The 16352-nt window shown below is 41.8% G+C and overlaps 1 protein-coding gene across 7 annotated transcripts in view; it reads left to right on the forward strand.

Moving 5' to 3' along the window:
* KCNT2 (potassium sodium-activated channel subfamily T member 2) overlaps positions 1–16352 on the forward strand; it is a 222263-nt gene that overhangs the window by 185019 nt on the left and 20892 nt on the right. For all 7 annotated transcript variants that reach the window (XM_083745330.1, XM_083745333.1, XM_083745332.1 and 4 more), the window contains 2 exons: positions 5227–5361; positions 11987–12098. In XM_083745330.1, the coding sequence (XP_083601456.1) occupies positions 5227–5361; positions 11987–12098 (247 nt within the window). The remainder of the gene's footprint in view (positions 1–5226; positions 5362–11986; positions 12099–16352) is intronic.

Raw genomic sequence — 16352 nt, forward strand, 5'->3', positions numbered from 1 at the left:
AGCTTAAATTTAAAAAGTGTTGCCATTGAAATTCCCCAGAGGGAAATGTTACATGACAGCTGCAGGCTATCCTTTAGTTCCAAGTTGGAAGTTTCCCCAAACTCTTCCCTGTGGATCAGTACAGAAGATGCAAATTCCCCTGGATACATGAAAACAGCCTTTGGAATTTTTGCAGAGCTCTGTCTTAGTTGTTATTGGCAGCAATGGCTAATATATATTTTTTTTAAAAAAAAAAACAAGAAACACACTTAAGATTGGTGTATAATTCAGCAGCTGTTTGTTGCTGCCATATAAAAAATCGTAATCTGAGCAATTTGGTTTGATATGTTGGAAATAAGCTATTTTTGTATGAATTTTCAACATCTCCTGGTTTCTTCTCCACTCTGCTTTCCCAATCAAACTTTCCCATCCTCTCCTCTGAAGCTGCCTCCCCACCCATAAAATCTACACCCTATGGAGAAAATGTGTTTTTTGAGGGGTGAGAGGAAAAGCAGGGAATTCCCATTGCATTAGCAGAACTCTGCACACACAGTGTGCCGGGATACTGGGATACAACCCAGTATTTTTGTAGGCTGCCATATATATTGAATATTTTTTGTTTAAATATCAGTGTTCCCTGATCATCTTGAGTTAGGTCCAGATTAAGTAACTTGAACACAGTTCCCAATACTTGCCTCATTGTTTTTGTGTGATCTAAGTTCAACTAATTTAGCACAACTTAGCGGAGCCAGCCCTTGCTGTTTATTTGAGCAAAACCTGCTGATACATTAAACTTCTCTTCCTTCTGGCACAATGTGGATCCTTAGTTAATTGGAAAACTTAAAATACACTGAAGAAAACAGGTTGTATGTAGTAGTTATGGCATTTTCTGCCGGGTTTTAAAGCTGGAAGTTATATCTGAATTTAGTAAAGCAACATTAATCAAAAGACCCTTTTGTGAGAAGTACAAAGGTTCTTCGCCACTGCGGCATAACTTATCAATGAATCCCATCTAGACCATCTTCTCTCCTGTTATTTCTCATTTCCAGTTATTAAAAGTTAATAGCCTGGCAAAAATACAAAAGAATGCTATAAAATTATAATGAGTTGGGAGGAAATTGTGGTAATTTGGCATCTTAATGCTTATCTGTTCAAATGATATTAAGACTGCATGTCTAATTTCATCTGTTAATAATTTATGTAGCAGATCATTATGTTTGCACTGTGGTCTAATACACTTGAAATCAAAGTAGTCTCAACTCCTGTTAGCTGCCCCAGTAAGCCTATATCCTGACTGGAAATACACACACATGGGGGAATACCAGTGTTTTCAGAACCTTCTAGCCCTTAGTATATTTATGCACCCATTCCTTTGATGAAGAATCCCTGAAGATTCCAGAGGATTCTGGGACTCATTCTAAGTAGGCATTCTCAGTTCATTCATTGTCGAGCCTCACCATTGTCCCTCGTGAGTTAGGAGCATCGTGCTAATGGATCACAACGCTCCATGCCCTAGTTTCACCCACTTTTGAAACATTTTCTGTAACTTGACGAGCTGTCATCTGAACGTACGGTGAAGAATACCTACAACGTCCCTTCATGATGCTGAAATCACAGTCAATTTGAATTTACCATGGACAGAATGTCAATCGTTTGAATCTGTGTTCAAGCACATAATGATCGTTCTTCCAAGTCGACCGGAATGTCTAATTTATTTAGTGAAGAGTTCATTTTCTAGTCTTTGCATTCTCGATTCCCTGACTATACAAGACAACCTACATGTTGTATGTGACAGGGGGAATTGAATATGTGAACTTGCCTGTAAATATTGCAGTATTAGAGACTCAAGCTACAAATGATGTAAATGTGCTTTCCTGGAGTGTGGGTTGCTTTTTGCTTTTTTGTTTTGTTTTGTTTCACCCAGAGGATCTAAATCCACTGCAATTAGTAATGCACAAATTTGTCAATTTTCATTACCTTACATTTCTGAATCTTAAATTCTGTTTGCCATGTACCTGCATCTGTTTGTTACACAGCTTTTTCCTCAGGGACACAGTTTAATGTAATTTTGCCCTGCATACATGTTTTTGAAAGCATCTCCCCTTGCTATAATGCATTGCTGTACATTATTCTTTTGCTTGCTAAGATGTGCATTTTTCTGCACAATTCCCCTAAATATATATATTTTCTGGTTTGATAACTCCATTACAAAATTGAGATACAAAATTCACAAAAGTGTGAATTTTGAAAGACAGCAGCGTATGCTTGGCGTTTTATTTCTGGAAATTCCATTTAGGCAGCTACTGAACTTAATTTCTTGTCTCTAGCTAGAATCTGGATTAGAAGTTTCCTCCACCCACAGTAAAAGGGGTGGGGAGCTTCTCAGAGTGGGTGGTTTTGATAAGACAAATGACCTGAAGTGAAGGGGGGAGTTTTCTCTTGTGCAAAATTCTGAACTAAACGGCACTTTTGTTCAGCTGCTACACACCCACACCCACACACCTTGGAAAAAGCATTCAGGCACCTTAGTGTCTTTGGGAGATGAATCTTAGACCATCATGTTCACCTCAATATTAATTTAGTATGCCCCATCCACAGGGCTCTCTTTCTGTTTTTACATGCTTGCATCAGCATCAAAAATGTTTCTTTGTGTTTCCAAAGCAACATCCATATCTGTCACATTCCCCTATAGAGTGGTGTGGGGGATGCTTTCAATGGACCTTCTTGTAATTTGGGCAGAGAACAACAGTTTGCAGTGCTAGAGCCAGTGTAGTGTAGTGGTTAAGAGTGGTGGACTCGTAATCTGGTGAACCGGGTTCGCTTCCTCATTCCTCCACATGCAGCTGCTGAGTGACCTTGGGCTAGTCACACTTCTCTGAAGTCTCTCAGCCCCACTCACTTCACAGAGTGTTTGTTGTGGGGGAGGAAGGGAAAGGAGATTGTTAGCTGCTTTGAGACTCCTTAGGGTAGTGATAAAGCGGGATATCAAATCCAAACTCTTCTTCTCTTCTCCTGCTCCTTTCTTAATTATTGCTACTGTTGCATGACTGCCAGTTGTAGAAAGCTGCACGTGTCAGCTGTCTGAATTTCCCACACCATATGGAAACAAACCCAGTTTGTTTTAACCTTAGTGTACATTCAACAGACAGCCTCTGTCTTGCTGTCTCTCTGACAAGCCTTCATGTATGATAAACGCCTGCAAATGTATTTGTTATGTTCACACTTTACGTCAGGCACCCCCAAACTCAGCTGTTTGGGGACTACAACTCCCATCATCCCTGAACACTGGTCCTGTTAGGCTAGGGATGATGGGAGTTGTAGTCCCCAAAACATCTGGAAGGCTGAGTTTGGGGGGTGCGTGCTTTACGTGTTCACCCAAAACGTAGGGGGTGTGCAATTAATGAACTTAATTTGTGCAAAGCAATCCATCCATGGAACAAGGCAAGGAGGAGACAGTGAAGGCTTGCGTAATGTCAAGCACTGCCAAACTCTGTCTCACATCTTAGAAGCAAATTAAATGCTTTCACACACTGGGAAACCATTGCAGGGAAGAATGTCATCATGCTGTGTTTCTGGAAGAATGCAGTTTCATGAGAAGCCTTTGGAAATGAAATATGATTATTTGAAATGCCATCTTAATGCAACTCAAGCAGTAGTTTTACCAACATTTTTTTAAAACAGAAGGCTTGCACCTGCCATCCTTCCTAGCATGCTATGTAATTACTTCCTACCAACTATCCAATATGGTAATGTCTGGTTTATTCATTTTTTAAAATTGACCTTTACTTTTTTAGTTAGAAATAGTGTCCCAAAAGATAGTAATCAGCCAAGGGAAATTAATCATGCTGTGGGTCAGTACATATGCAATGCCTAATTAACCACAGTTTAATAAGTTGGATGCCAGACTCGGAAAGATTGTTTCTTTCCCACTCCATGAAGCAAACATTTCTCTATGGTTAAGCAGTATGTTGGCAGTGACATTGGCTGTTGAAATCTGAAACTGGGTTTTAATGTGGGTTTCAGATACTGGTTTAAAGCGAGCTTTATTTGTGCTGTTCACATACACAAGCACATTAAGCAAATCACAATTGTCACCCACAAGTTAGAGGGTGAAGTCTAAAGGGGGCAGAGCCTCCTCTACTCAAGGATTTCTACTCATTTTATTTCATATATTAGGCTTATTAGTTACTTGTCATGCAAAGGTCACCAAGGGAAGAGTAGGAAGAAGAAGAAGAAGAAGAAGAAGAAGAGGAGGAGGAGGAGGAGGAGGAGGAGGAGGAGGAAGAGTGCAATATATATTACCATGGGGGGGAGTGAGAGAAATAAGACAATACATTTATATTTTATATAATATAACATTCATTTTCATAACATTCCCCCCCCCGCCTTTAAACTCCCCACCCCACCCAGATATCTGGTGTCAAGGCCAGCTGTTGCAAATCAGGGGTGGGTTGGTCCAGTGTCTTCCAGGGATGGTCCACCATCTCTCCTCTCACTTCAGGAGGCAGCAATAGCAAAACAAAGCAGAAAGATGATAATGAAAGCACAACGTAGAACCCTGAAATATTGGGATTATAAATCATGTTGGGAGCCTCCACGAGGACTGGAGCCCCCCACTGTAGACCACCCTCCAAAGTGTGGAAGGCAACTGAGCTATCAACACAAGGGGCAGAGCTCCCTGTGTTCCCTTGTGCTTGTGTGAAAGATTTCCATGCAATCAGGCACTCTCAAATAGGTCTTGAGTCAACTTCACTGAAGCAGCTGCTACCAAAGTCAACCCTTATTAAAAGTGTGAGAGAGTGGGATTTCTCTTGCAAGGCTGGGGTTGCAGGAAACGAATGGGCATTCCTGTGGCTGGCTCTTGATTAGTTAATCCAAGTTAAAACAGAACAGATTTATCTGTGCATTGATCTACTGAGGGGCTGAGTCATGCCACATGACCATTGGGCCCATGGCAACCATCTGAAAACCAGTTGAAATAAATGTCGTATATTGGCTTTCTGCTTCCATATTGTATATAAGGAGCCACCAGAACAGCAAATGTTAGGGTTGGTTTTTTTTGCATGCTAAGGTGCAACAAAGGTTGAGTTCAACGACTTGCAGGTCAATCAGCTCACCACAGGTTGTAATTGAGCTCCAGGGTTCCAAATTCCTAAATATTGTAAAGGTTGCTTACAATATGTGGCTAATTTTATGACAAGCCATATGTTTTTAACATTGCCTAACATTTCGCCCTGTTTTCAAAAGCCTAGATGATTTGCTAAGGTGTGGTGTGACCTTTGCTGCAAATGTGGTCGTGGTGGATAAGGAAAGCACCATGAGTGCTGAAGAGGACTATATGGCAGATGCTAAAACTATTGTAAATGTACAAACCCTCTTTCGGTAAGTGGCAGTACTTTTGTACCTTTGTTGCATATGGTATATTCTTGTTATGGTGAAGATTGCTAAGTGGAATGCACCCAGGGCAAGCCCCCCCCCCCAAAAAAAAACCCTGACTATCCCACCCTCTAGATATGGCTTTGTTTAAATGTATGGTGTGAGTGTGACTTTATAAAATTTAAGAACACCCTATTTGTTAAAACCAAACCCCATGTGATCGATTAGGTGGGGCAGGGCTGACTTGGACCCCCACAATATTTTATTCAAGTTGACACTCCTGCTTGGCACATACAGTATGATTAAGCCTGAAACTTCATGGCAAGTTATATCTGCTCCAGGTCTTTCATCAATGGGTCGCAGAAGTTTCAGTTAAAATCTGTTTTTTTGTGGTGGGTGAGTCAAGTATAGGTTTGAGGTTACATCACCGCAGCTAACATCTGGCATCAAGCAGTATGAATGAGGCCTACACTTTCTCTCATCTTGCTCATCATAGATACTTCTCCGCTGAATACATACTACTAAGACTCAACTGCTTGCTACACTTTGTGTGGCAGCTGCTAGAATACAGTAACCCGTTACCAAGTGGTGAATTTACTACCGTGTGTAATTAACCACTTGGTAATCTTGGATGAATAAACTGCAGCAATACAGATGACCATTGCTGGTTTTGCAACGGTGGCTGTTGTTTTGAACTATTCCTTGGTGAGTAGTTCTTTTGCTATGAAGTTTTTCTCCTACCTACCCCAACGTTCATAGCTAGTGTCAGTCCTCCCTGATTCCCTCTTCTTTTTAAAAAAGAAGAAGCTAGAAGTTATAGAAGAAGGTTGTGTTGGTTTAAGGAGTAGCTCTTGAGCAGCAGCTCTCTGGTTCTGTGTGTAAACTAAGAGATTGCTAGTAGGGTAGAAAACCTATGCGTGCACAACTATAAGCTCACAGGCTTCCATTACCAATGTTTCACTGAACATGCAGACTTCAGGAGCGAGACCAATGGGAAGAGTCCCACTTGACATTTCAAAGATTAGGTATACACATGGAAGCGGTGTCAGAAAGCAGTTTATGCCATTTTATACAGACCAGTAAACTACTGTTTAGTAGTACATATAATCTGCATTCACCATCTCTTCTTTGTTCTGATATGGCCCTTTCTGTTTCTAGCCACATTTTCTTGGAGCTTAATTCTGTAGTTTCAGGATGACTTCGCTTCCACTTGAAGCTACCCAATACTGAGTTGAAACCATTGGCCCAGTGAGCCCAATGCTGTCTACCCATTCTGGCTTAAACGATTCTCTTTAGCTAGAGGCACTAGGAATGAAACTTGGAACTTCTGCGTGAAAAGTCATTAGCTCTTCCACTGAGTAAATTTACTCTGCCTTTATGATTCATTCACATTTTCTGTATGTGAATCTGCTCGTAGTTTGCTACCTTACACCATCTAGTTTAATGGTAGATTAATAGACTGGATGGCAGTGGATTAAAAAAAAAAAAGTCCTTCAAGCACAATTTTTTCTTATAGTCCTGCTGTCATCTGTACCCTGAAGATTGACCATGATGAAATTGCTTGCCAATATTGCCATTATTGGACCCATAATTACTTCACTAATTTTTTTGTGCTCAAGGAACAAATGCCTCCAAGCTGTTAATTTGCAGTAATCCACAGCTGGGTTGCCCTTTCTGAAACAAACAAACAAACAAACAAACAAAAAAGGCCCTGTTTCTTCTCAAAGGAACACAAGTTTCTAAATCACAAACCATGAGAGGAAAATTCAGGAGAATTAGATGAAATCTAAATTAAAGCTTGCTTTCAAGATCCAGAAAAGATATTGGTATAGCCAAGAAAAATTAGACACACTTAACTGAAATACATTTTCCAGTTTAGTTATAGTTTGCAATTGGAATTATTTGCTATCTCCTGCTAGTCCATGCATGTGTGTAGCATATAATCACTAGATGGCAGCCTTCCCCCATATCTGAAATTTAGGAGAATATATATATATATATATATATATATATATATATATATATATGGATATATGATTTAAACAAAATATTTAGTTTGACTTAGTAAATCAAACAGTTACTCTATGTTTAAAAAGAAATACCAGTAATTTTGTAGCAGCAATAAGGATGTAGAAAACACATTTTTGGAAAATGGAGAAAAAGTTTTAGTGTTGTCGTGTTTAGTGTGTGAAGGTGCAATGTAACTTTTTATGTCTTACTTATTACAAAGATCTAGTAACGGCCATGAATGGGGAAATTAAACAGGTGGCATGCTTGTTTTAATCTCTAGCGTAGATCATTGACAGATAGCAGCCACATTTTGCCACTCCATTTGCAGGTAACCAATGGAGGCATTTTTCCTCATGCTGTTTTAGGGACCACAGTTTGACAGCCAAACATTTCATACCCCAGCAGCAGGCAGGACAGCTATTTTTTTTCCTTTTAACTTTTAAATGCTACCTATCCTGAAGACAGCTTCAGTATGGCAGCAACAGCAGTAGAGCTAGGGTAGCCTGTCCCATCTCAAAATGTCACTGTGAAGGGCACTAGCATGCTCATGGTAATGGCCACCCTACTGGTCTATTTGTGGAATGCGGGTGGCGCTGTGCTCTAAACCACTGAGCCTCTTTAGCTTGCTGATCAGAAGGTCAACAGTTCGAATCCCTGTGACAGGGTGAGCTCCCGTTGCTTTGTCCCAGCTCCTGCCAACCTAGTAGTTTGAAAGCACGCCAGTGCAAGTAGATAAATAGGTACCGCTGCAGCGGGAAGGTAAATGGTGTTTCCATGCACTCTGGTTTCTGTCGTGGTGTTTTGTTGCACCAGAAGCAGTTTAGTCATGCTGGCCACACGACCTGGAAAGCTGTCTGTGGACAAACGCTAGCTCCCTTGGGCTGAAAGCGAGATGAGCGTCGCAACCCCATAGTCCCCTTTGACTGGACTTAACTGTCCAGGGGTGCTTTACCTTTACTTGTGTCCATTTTGGGTTTTGTCCATATGGCACTCACCCAACTTGGATGAATCCAAATACGAGAGAAAGACTCCTATATGATTGCTTTTGGTTGCAATCCTATACACACTTAACAGGAAAGAAATCCCACTGAACTCATTAGGGCTTACTTCTGAGTACAGTGGTACCTTGGGTTAAGAACTTAATTCGTTCTGGAGGTCTGTTCTTAACCTGAAACTATTCTTAACCTGAGGTACCACTTTAGCTAATGGGGCCTCCCGCTGCCACCACGCCACCAGAGCACGATTTCTGTTCTCATCCTGAAGCAAAGTTCTTAACCCGAGGTACGATTTCTGGGTTAGCGAAGTCTGTAACATGAAGCAACTGTAACCTGAAGCGTCTGTAACCCGAGGTACCACTGTAGTGTTCAACACAATCCTATACACATGTCTATTCGGTAATAAGCCCCACCAAGTTCCATGGAACTACCACCTAAAGTTTGTATACAGTTGTGTAAGACCTGTGATTGGCTTTGGTAATGGACTGACTGAGACCCCACAAAGTGAAGCTTAATCCATATAAGACTGAGAAACTGTTAGTGGGTGGTTCCCTAGGAGGTGGCCTGCTGTGGGTGAGGTTATGCTTCCTCCAAAGGAGCAGGCATATAGCCTGGGAGTAATTCTGATGTTGCTTGAGGATCCAGTGATGGTGTGGAGTGCCTTCCATCAGCTTTGACTGGTGGCCCAGCTACACCACTACCTGGGCAGGAACAGCCTAACCTCTGTTGTCTAGGTTGTGAGTCGAGGCCCTGCCCCTGCTTGGAGATATAATAATACACATGGAAACAAGTATTTAGGTTAATGGGCTAAGAAGGTCACAACTTTATTGGTTACAGAATGTGAGTGGTATTGGCTTAGGCATTGGATCAGACAGAGTATACTTGATGCCTGCCCGCTCTGCCGGGAGTCACACAAGGGTTAACAACCAGTAGGGGGAGCTTGTTGATGCAAATCAACTGGAAGCTTTCCCCTAGAGTCACCGGGTTCAAGCAATGGCACCACCAGGGCATCGGACAGGAACCACAACCACCAAATTCCTTTAACAGAATACCCTTCAAGGGGAGGGGTAGGTGATGGCCACAATGTCCCCTCTGACACACAACGCGTTTTCCAATGCCTAACCACCAAACCTTACAGAGTTGTGACAATTTGCTATGAGGTAGGCGAAAAACCAAGTGGCTGGTGCCAATCTGCCGAGTGGAAAAAAATTCCTACCAGGCCCCCTGGATAACCAGGGCGACCAACCAAAGTCCATAGCAAGGTCAAGAAATGAAGAAAACAACCTAAGGGAGGGTGGGTGGCTGATTCAAGGAAGCCAGGAACAAGAAAAGAGAGTCTGTGTGCCCATGGTCATTCAAATACAGCTAAGCCACGCCTCCACCCAGCTATATAGGCTGGCTGGTGAGAATGACAGGGGCACAGGACTCAGCGACGCAGGGGGCTGAGTTACGCCCCCTGCAAGCATGGGAAGCGGTTCCCGCTCACAACACCTCCCCTCTGTGAAGACGAGAGGCCTTGTGGGAACCTCTAGACTTGACTACTGCAATGCATTGTGCATTGAGCTGCCTTTCAATACAGTTTGGAGACTGTAGCTGGTACAGAATTTGGAGCTCAGAATGTTGATCGGGTCAGGATGGTCTGAACAATTTAGAATGCTAGTTTTTTACCTCTAAACCCTTATGCAGCTCAGAACTCCAATAGCTCAAGGACTGGCCCTCCCCACAAGAACCAACCCAGACCCTGCCACCACCATTTGGCCCCTCCAAGGGAGGTTCAGAAGGTGGCAACACAAGATCCGAACTTTTCAGTGAGGTCACCTCTCTACTTGTGGAATGCTTTCCCGAAGCAGACATACTTGACACCATCTTTATCTAATTGTTGGTGTCAGGCAAATACTTCTCTCTTTACTCATTTGTCGCTTAATTTGTAGGGTGGCATTGTGACCTTGTAGCAAGGTGGGACCAGTAAGTCTGTTTTATAGCTTTATCTGGGTTTCTTTTAGAAATTTATTGAAAGTTCTTAACTGGTTTTACTGTAAGTTGCTGTGGGTTCCTCTATGAGAAAAGCAGCTAACAAATTTAAGAACGAGGGGAAAAAAGAGAGGATTGCATTCCACATGTAGTTAACTGTTCTAAAAGGTTATTATCCGAAAGTGTGAGAGAATTTGTTTTAATGAATAAATAAATAATACACCAAATAGGCCAGGAAGTTTCCAGTATATCCACATGAGAGCCAGCATCTACAGCAAGACAAATTACTCAAAGCCAAGGGGACTGTTTTGTAGCTACTGAATACTTAATTGCTTCATAGCACTTGTTTTAAATATTCCACACTTGGCAAATATATGAAATGTTATCTTTACAGTGAGTTAGATTGCTGGGCACTTACAGAACCCCAGACTCATGAAAAAATAACCTGTAACTTTTGAAATAGATACAGCCAGTGCTTTTTTTTTTTCTAAAACAAATGTTTAGGGATACTCTCATTTTCCTACTCATATTGAAATACTGTCCCTTAATGAGGCCAAGCTTAGACTCACAAAATGTTTAGGGGTATGCGTACCCCTGCGTCCCTCCAGAAAAAAGCACTGTATACAGCTGACAATATCAGCATTGTGGGATGGGTTTTAGTAGGTAGGAGAGGATAGATTAACTGCAATTTAACCCTCCACTGAGTTATAATGTGGGTTGAACAGGTTCCATCCTTCATAGCAAAACTACAGCATATGTTGTAAAGCTTGTGTGTGTGTTGTGACTTAAGCTACCCTAGCTTTACAAAGCCAGTCTTCCCCAAATTCTCAAATGGGTGGTGATATGGTACAATTTCCTATGTGGTATTTAAACCATTTCAAATTACTAATTCCAGAGCATTTAACAATTTCGAAAATCAAAATGGCTTTTTTTTTTTAATGGCAAGAAATTCACCCTAATCATTATTTAGTAGAATGCTATCCAAATCCTCGTATGTCCATTTAAGTCAATATTTCTTAGAATTAGGTATGTTCCTAAACCACACTTCGGAATTCTGTCTGCTTTCCTTTTCGTAAAGAATATAGTTTTGTGCTTTTTCCTGCTGATTTCTGTTTTAAGAAAGCAATAAAAATGTTAGTTTTGCTCTGTGACTAGCTCAGTTGATGCCTCTGGGATTTCCTGACAGGCTGGAATGGAGCCATCATTTTAGTCATCTTCCATGAATCATGAGTGTAATTTATATTTTCAACACAGCTATATTTTTACATATTGGAAAAGTTATTTCTTTTATAGCCAGTAAAGGCTACATAACCATTTCAATGCTTTATCCAGGTTTTCTTCCATTTCTGCAGAACTGTCTCATTTCTGAGAATAAATTATCAAACACAGCTCAAATAATTACTGTTCAGTGCCTTCTCTGTCATATTAAATGTTATACAAGCCACCCTTCTAAAAGTAATATGCTGAATCTGTGCAGCACATTAGTGCGTTCAGAGGGACATGTTTGCCTCTGCCAAAAGTTGTTATTTCCTTGTGACTAATTATAATTTTGGAGCTACAAGTAATTAGTTTTTGTATATGTTGTCATGTTTTATCTTATTCAGTTGATGTTACTGGAGGAATAACTTATATTATCTCCTTGTAAAAACATTTAGGTTGTTCTCTAGTCTAAGCATAATAACTGAATTAACTCACCCAGCCAACATGAGATTCATGCAATTCAGGGCCAAAGACTGCTACTCTCTTGCTCTGTCAAAATTGGAGAAGGTAAGAAAAATATATATCTATATTGAGTTATAATTAAAATATGTTATTTAATGCCTTTCAAAAAGAACTAAGATAAATAATTTTCCCGTTGTTGTTTTTTTAAAAAAATGATATTGCACAGAACTGCAAACCTTACCATCATAAGAACCAAAGTAATTGTGAGAATATTAATATAAACCATTGTCAGTGGTGCAAATGCATGATTTCATTTATCTCACATTAACGTTTGCAAATGTTCACAAAATTAGCAAATTTGCAAGTTTTAACGTGAAATTCACAAGACATATTATGGATGTGAAATGTTTTTGTCTTAAAATTCAGATTTGAATGTTTTAGGCTTATTGCCATTCTTGATTTTTTAAAAAGAGTTTGGCAGGCTTCAACTACCACATGAATTTTGTCAGTGGTCAAATGTTAATTACCATTACATGCTGCCTGTCAAGTGTTGCCAGATTTAGAAAACAAAGAACAAAAAAAATTACTTGCCAGCATCACATACTTTCCACTATTGTAACCTGTTCATGCAATATATTCAAAATGGAACTCAGCACTCTGGCAGGGTTAAGTAGTAAGAAAAGAAGGGTTAAAAATTTAGACGAAATTAAGGGGAAGGATTTGCTGAATCAATATAATAGAAATTGGAATACAGAGAGGGGAGGTATGGGGAAGTCGGGAAAGTAAGGTATAAGGAAAAAAGGGAATGAAATTATACTTGCCCTTTTTTTTGTTTCGTTTTTCTTTTGTCTGTTTTTTATCATTGTGTTGTTTTGTTTTTATATAACTATTGAAAAACTTAATAAAATTCTTTTTTAAAAAAAGCACTCTGGCAGGGTTTTGTGGGTAGTGGGGAGATTGTGTGTGCTAAAATTCTCTGGTTTTTATAATAATAATAATAATAATAATAATAATAATAATAATAATAATAATAATTTTTTATTTATACCCCGCCCTCCCCAGCCAAGGCCGCGCTCAGAGCGGCTTACAAGCAATAATAAAAACATGATGAATGATTACAACTTAAAAACAAAAATAAAATACAACATTAAAATAATGGAACATTAAGATATTAAAATGTAGCCTCATCGCAGGAGGAGAAGGAAAAGAAAGGGGAAAAAAAGAGAGGGAGGGAATCAAATTGGCTCCAAGCTAAAGGCCAGGCGGAACAACTCTGTCTTACAGGCCCTGCGGAAAGAAATCAGATCCTGCAGGGCCCTGGCCTCATGAGGCAGAGCATTCCACCAGGCCGGAGCCAGAGTTGAAAAGGCCCTGGCTCTGGTTGAAGCCAATCTAACTTCCTTAGGGCCTGGGACCACTAGGGTGTTGTTATTTATGGACCTTGAGGCTCTCTGTGGGGCATACCAGGAGAGGCGGTCCCGTAGGCCGTGAAGGGCTTTAAAGGTCAAAAGCAGCACCTTAAATCTGACCCTGTACTCCACCGGGAGCCAGTGCAGCTTGAAAAGCACTGGGTGAATATGCTCCCATGGCAGAGACCCCGTGAGGAGCCTCGCTGCAGCATTCTGTACCCGCTGGAGTTTCTGGGACAGCTTCAAGGGCAGCCCCGCATAGAGCGAATTACAGTAGTCAAGCCTGGAGATGACCGTCGCATGGATCACTGTGGCTAGGTCGGGGCGGGAAAGGTAAGGGACCAACTGCTTGATGTGGCGAAGGTGGAAAAATGTCGCCTTGGCTGTTGCTGTAACTTGCGCCTCCATGGAAAGGGAGGCGTCAAGGATTACACCCAAACTCTTAACGGAAGGCAATGGCACTAATTGGGCCCCCGCAAGAGAAGGGAGTTGGTCCCTCATCCCCATGCCATCCCGACCTAGCCATAGGACCTCTGTCTTCGAAGGATTTAGTTTCAATCGGCTCCCACGAAACCATCCAGCCACAGCTTCCAAACATCTGGTCAGTGTGTTCGGGGCCAAGTCAGTGTGGCCATCCATCAGCAGATAGAGCTGAGTGTCATCAGCATATTGTTGACAGCCCAGCCCAAAGCTCCGGATAATCTGGGCAAGGGGGCGCATAAAGATGTTAAAAAGCATTGGGGAGAGAATTGCGCCCTGCGGCACTCCACACACCAAGGAGTGGCACGACGACATTTCCCTCCCCAGTGCCACCCTCTGTCCCCGACCAGAGATAAAAGAGCACAACCAGTTACGGGCTATGCCCTGTATCCCCACGTCTGCGAGGCGGTGGTCCAGAAGATCATGATCGACCATGTCAAAGGCTGCTGACAAATCTAAAAGGATCAGCAGTCCTGACCCGCCTCGATCCAGTTGTCTACGGAGATCATCTGTTAGGGCAACCAGAGCCGTCTCCGTCCCAAAACCAGGACGGAAACCGGACTGAAATGGATCTAATGCCGATGTTTCCTCCAGAAACCTACCAAGCTGTTCAGCAACCGCTCTCTCAATTACCTTACCCAGGTATGGAAGATTTGAAACTGGGCGGTAATTGGATAGGTCTAAGGGATCTAATGAAGTTTTTTTTTAAGAGTGGACACACCACTGCTTCCTTCAGTTCCCCTGGGAATGTCCCCGTGTCAAGGGACAAATTGATAATTTCAACCAGGGGGGTCCGCGCAACATCTGGACACTCCCTAATCAGCCAAGACGGGCACGGATCAAGGAGGCAGGTGGTGGGCCTACCAACTTGGAGGAATCTATCCACATCAGTAGGGAGTATCCGATCGAAATGGTCCAACACTGGACCTGAAGTCAGTCGAGGGGCCTCCAGTTCAGTCACTGTATCTAAATTGGCAGGGAGGTCACGGCGGAGCAACAGGACTTTTTTAATACTTCAGGTCCTGATTTTCCAAACTGGAAAGTAATCAACAAGTGTTTTAAGCAGCCTATTTAATTGCAAGAGCAAACAATAATGGGCAGTGGAATAATTTTAGCACAGCAGTTCTAAACTGATGTATCAAGTATTAAGTCAATTATTTGTGCATTTGTGCACTTTTAATATATGTGCATTCTTTTGGATAAGAGGGGCAATGCTAATTTTGTTCTGAGTTCAAATGTAGCATGCTATCAGAAGACACTCTTCATAATTGCCTTCATTCTGTTTGCTCTCTGTTGAAAATGTCTTTATATACAATTTCATTCATTAGCTATCTCCTAAGAGCCCATTTTTATGGAGTGCAAATATATGCAAGCCATCTATAAGCTGTAAGAAAACTTAAACTTATGTTAAATTAGATGTGCATGCTTGAGTGTGTTTGCATTTGTGCATTGAATGGCTGAGAAGTGCCAGGGACTTGGCCATTACAGATTTGAAACTTGAAGAGCGAGAGCATGGCAAGAACTGCAACATTCTCGGGAGTGGTAAAATATATTAACCTTTTCATGTAATATTTTCAGTAATATTTCCATGTGATATATTTTCCATGTAATGCCTGCTCCCCACATCAAATGGGGGGCACCTTTTGTGTGGTCATGTGCAGCCCCCCAGATCCCAGTGCGGTTCCCGGTAGTACGGGCTGGCTTCGCCCTCCCCAGGCTGGATACCTGGAGGTTTCCGCCTACCTCAGCCAATCGCCCAATCCCGCCTGGGGAGGTGTTGCCAGGGGATTGGCCAGGTAGGGGGAGGGACCACCCTGCCCACACGACAGAAGGTGAATCTTACCTGCAATATTTGTAGTAACCAGTCTTCCTTGTAAAACGTAGCATTAGAGAATATACTAAGAAAAGCCCGTCAGTTTCGGTAGAATGCAATTCATCCAACACCAATAAAACTTTTTATTTCATGAAGTAACTCAGTTGAAAGCATCTTAAAAAGCAGTGGCATCACCTTGCCGACAAAGGTCCGTATAGTTAAAGCTATGGTTTTCCCAGTAGTGGTGTATGGAAGTGAGAGCTAGACCATAAAGAAGGCTGATCGCCGAAGAATTGGTGCTTTTGAATTCTGGTGCTGGAGGAGGCTCTTGAGAGTCCCATGGACTGCAAGAAGATCAAACCTATCCATTCTGAAGGAAATCAGCCCTGAGTGCTCACTGGAAGGACAGATCCTGAAGCTGAAGCTCCAATACTTTGGCCACATCATGAGAAGACAAGACTCCCTGGAAAAGACCCTGATGTTGGGAAAGGTGGAGGGCACAAGGAGAAGGGGACAACAGAGGACAAGATGGTTGGACAGTGTTCTTGAAGCTACCAGCATGAGTTTGACCAAACTGCGGGAGGCAGTGGAAGACAGGAGGGCCTGGCGTGCTCTGGTCCATGGGGTCATGAAGAGACAGACAAGACTAAAAACTAA

Source organism: Podarcis gaigeae (genome assembly GCF_964106915.1).
Source record: "Podarcis gaigeae genome assembly, chromosome: 6".
In the NCBI taxonomy this organism is placed as follows: Eukaryota; Metazoa; Chordata; class Lepidosauria; order Squamata; family Lacertidae; genus Podarcis; species Podarcis gaigeae.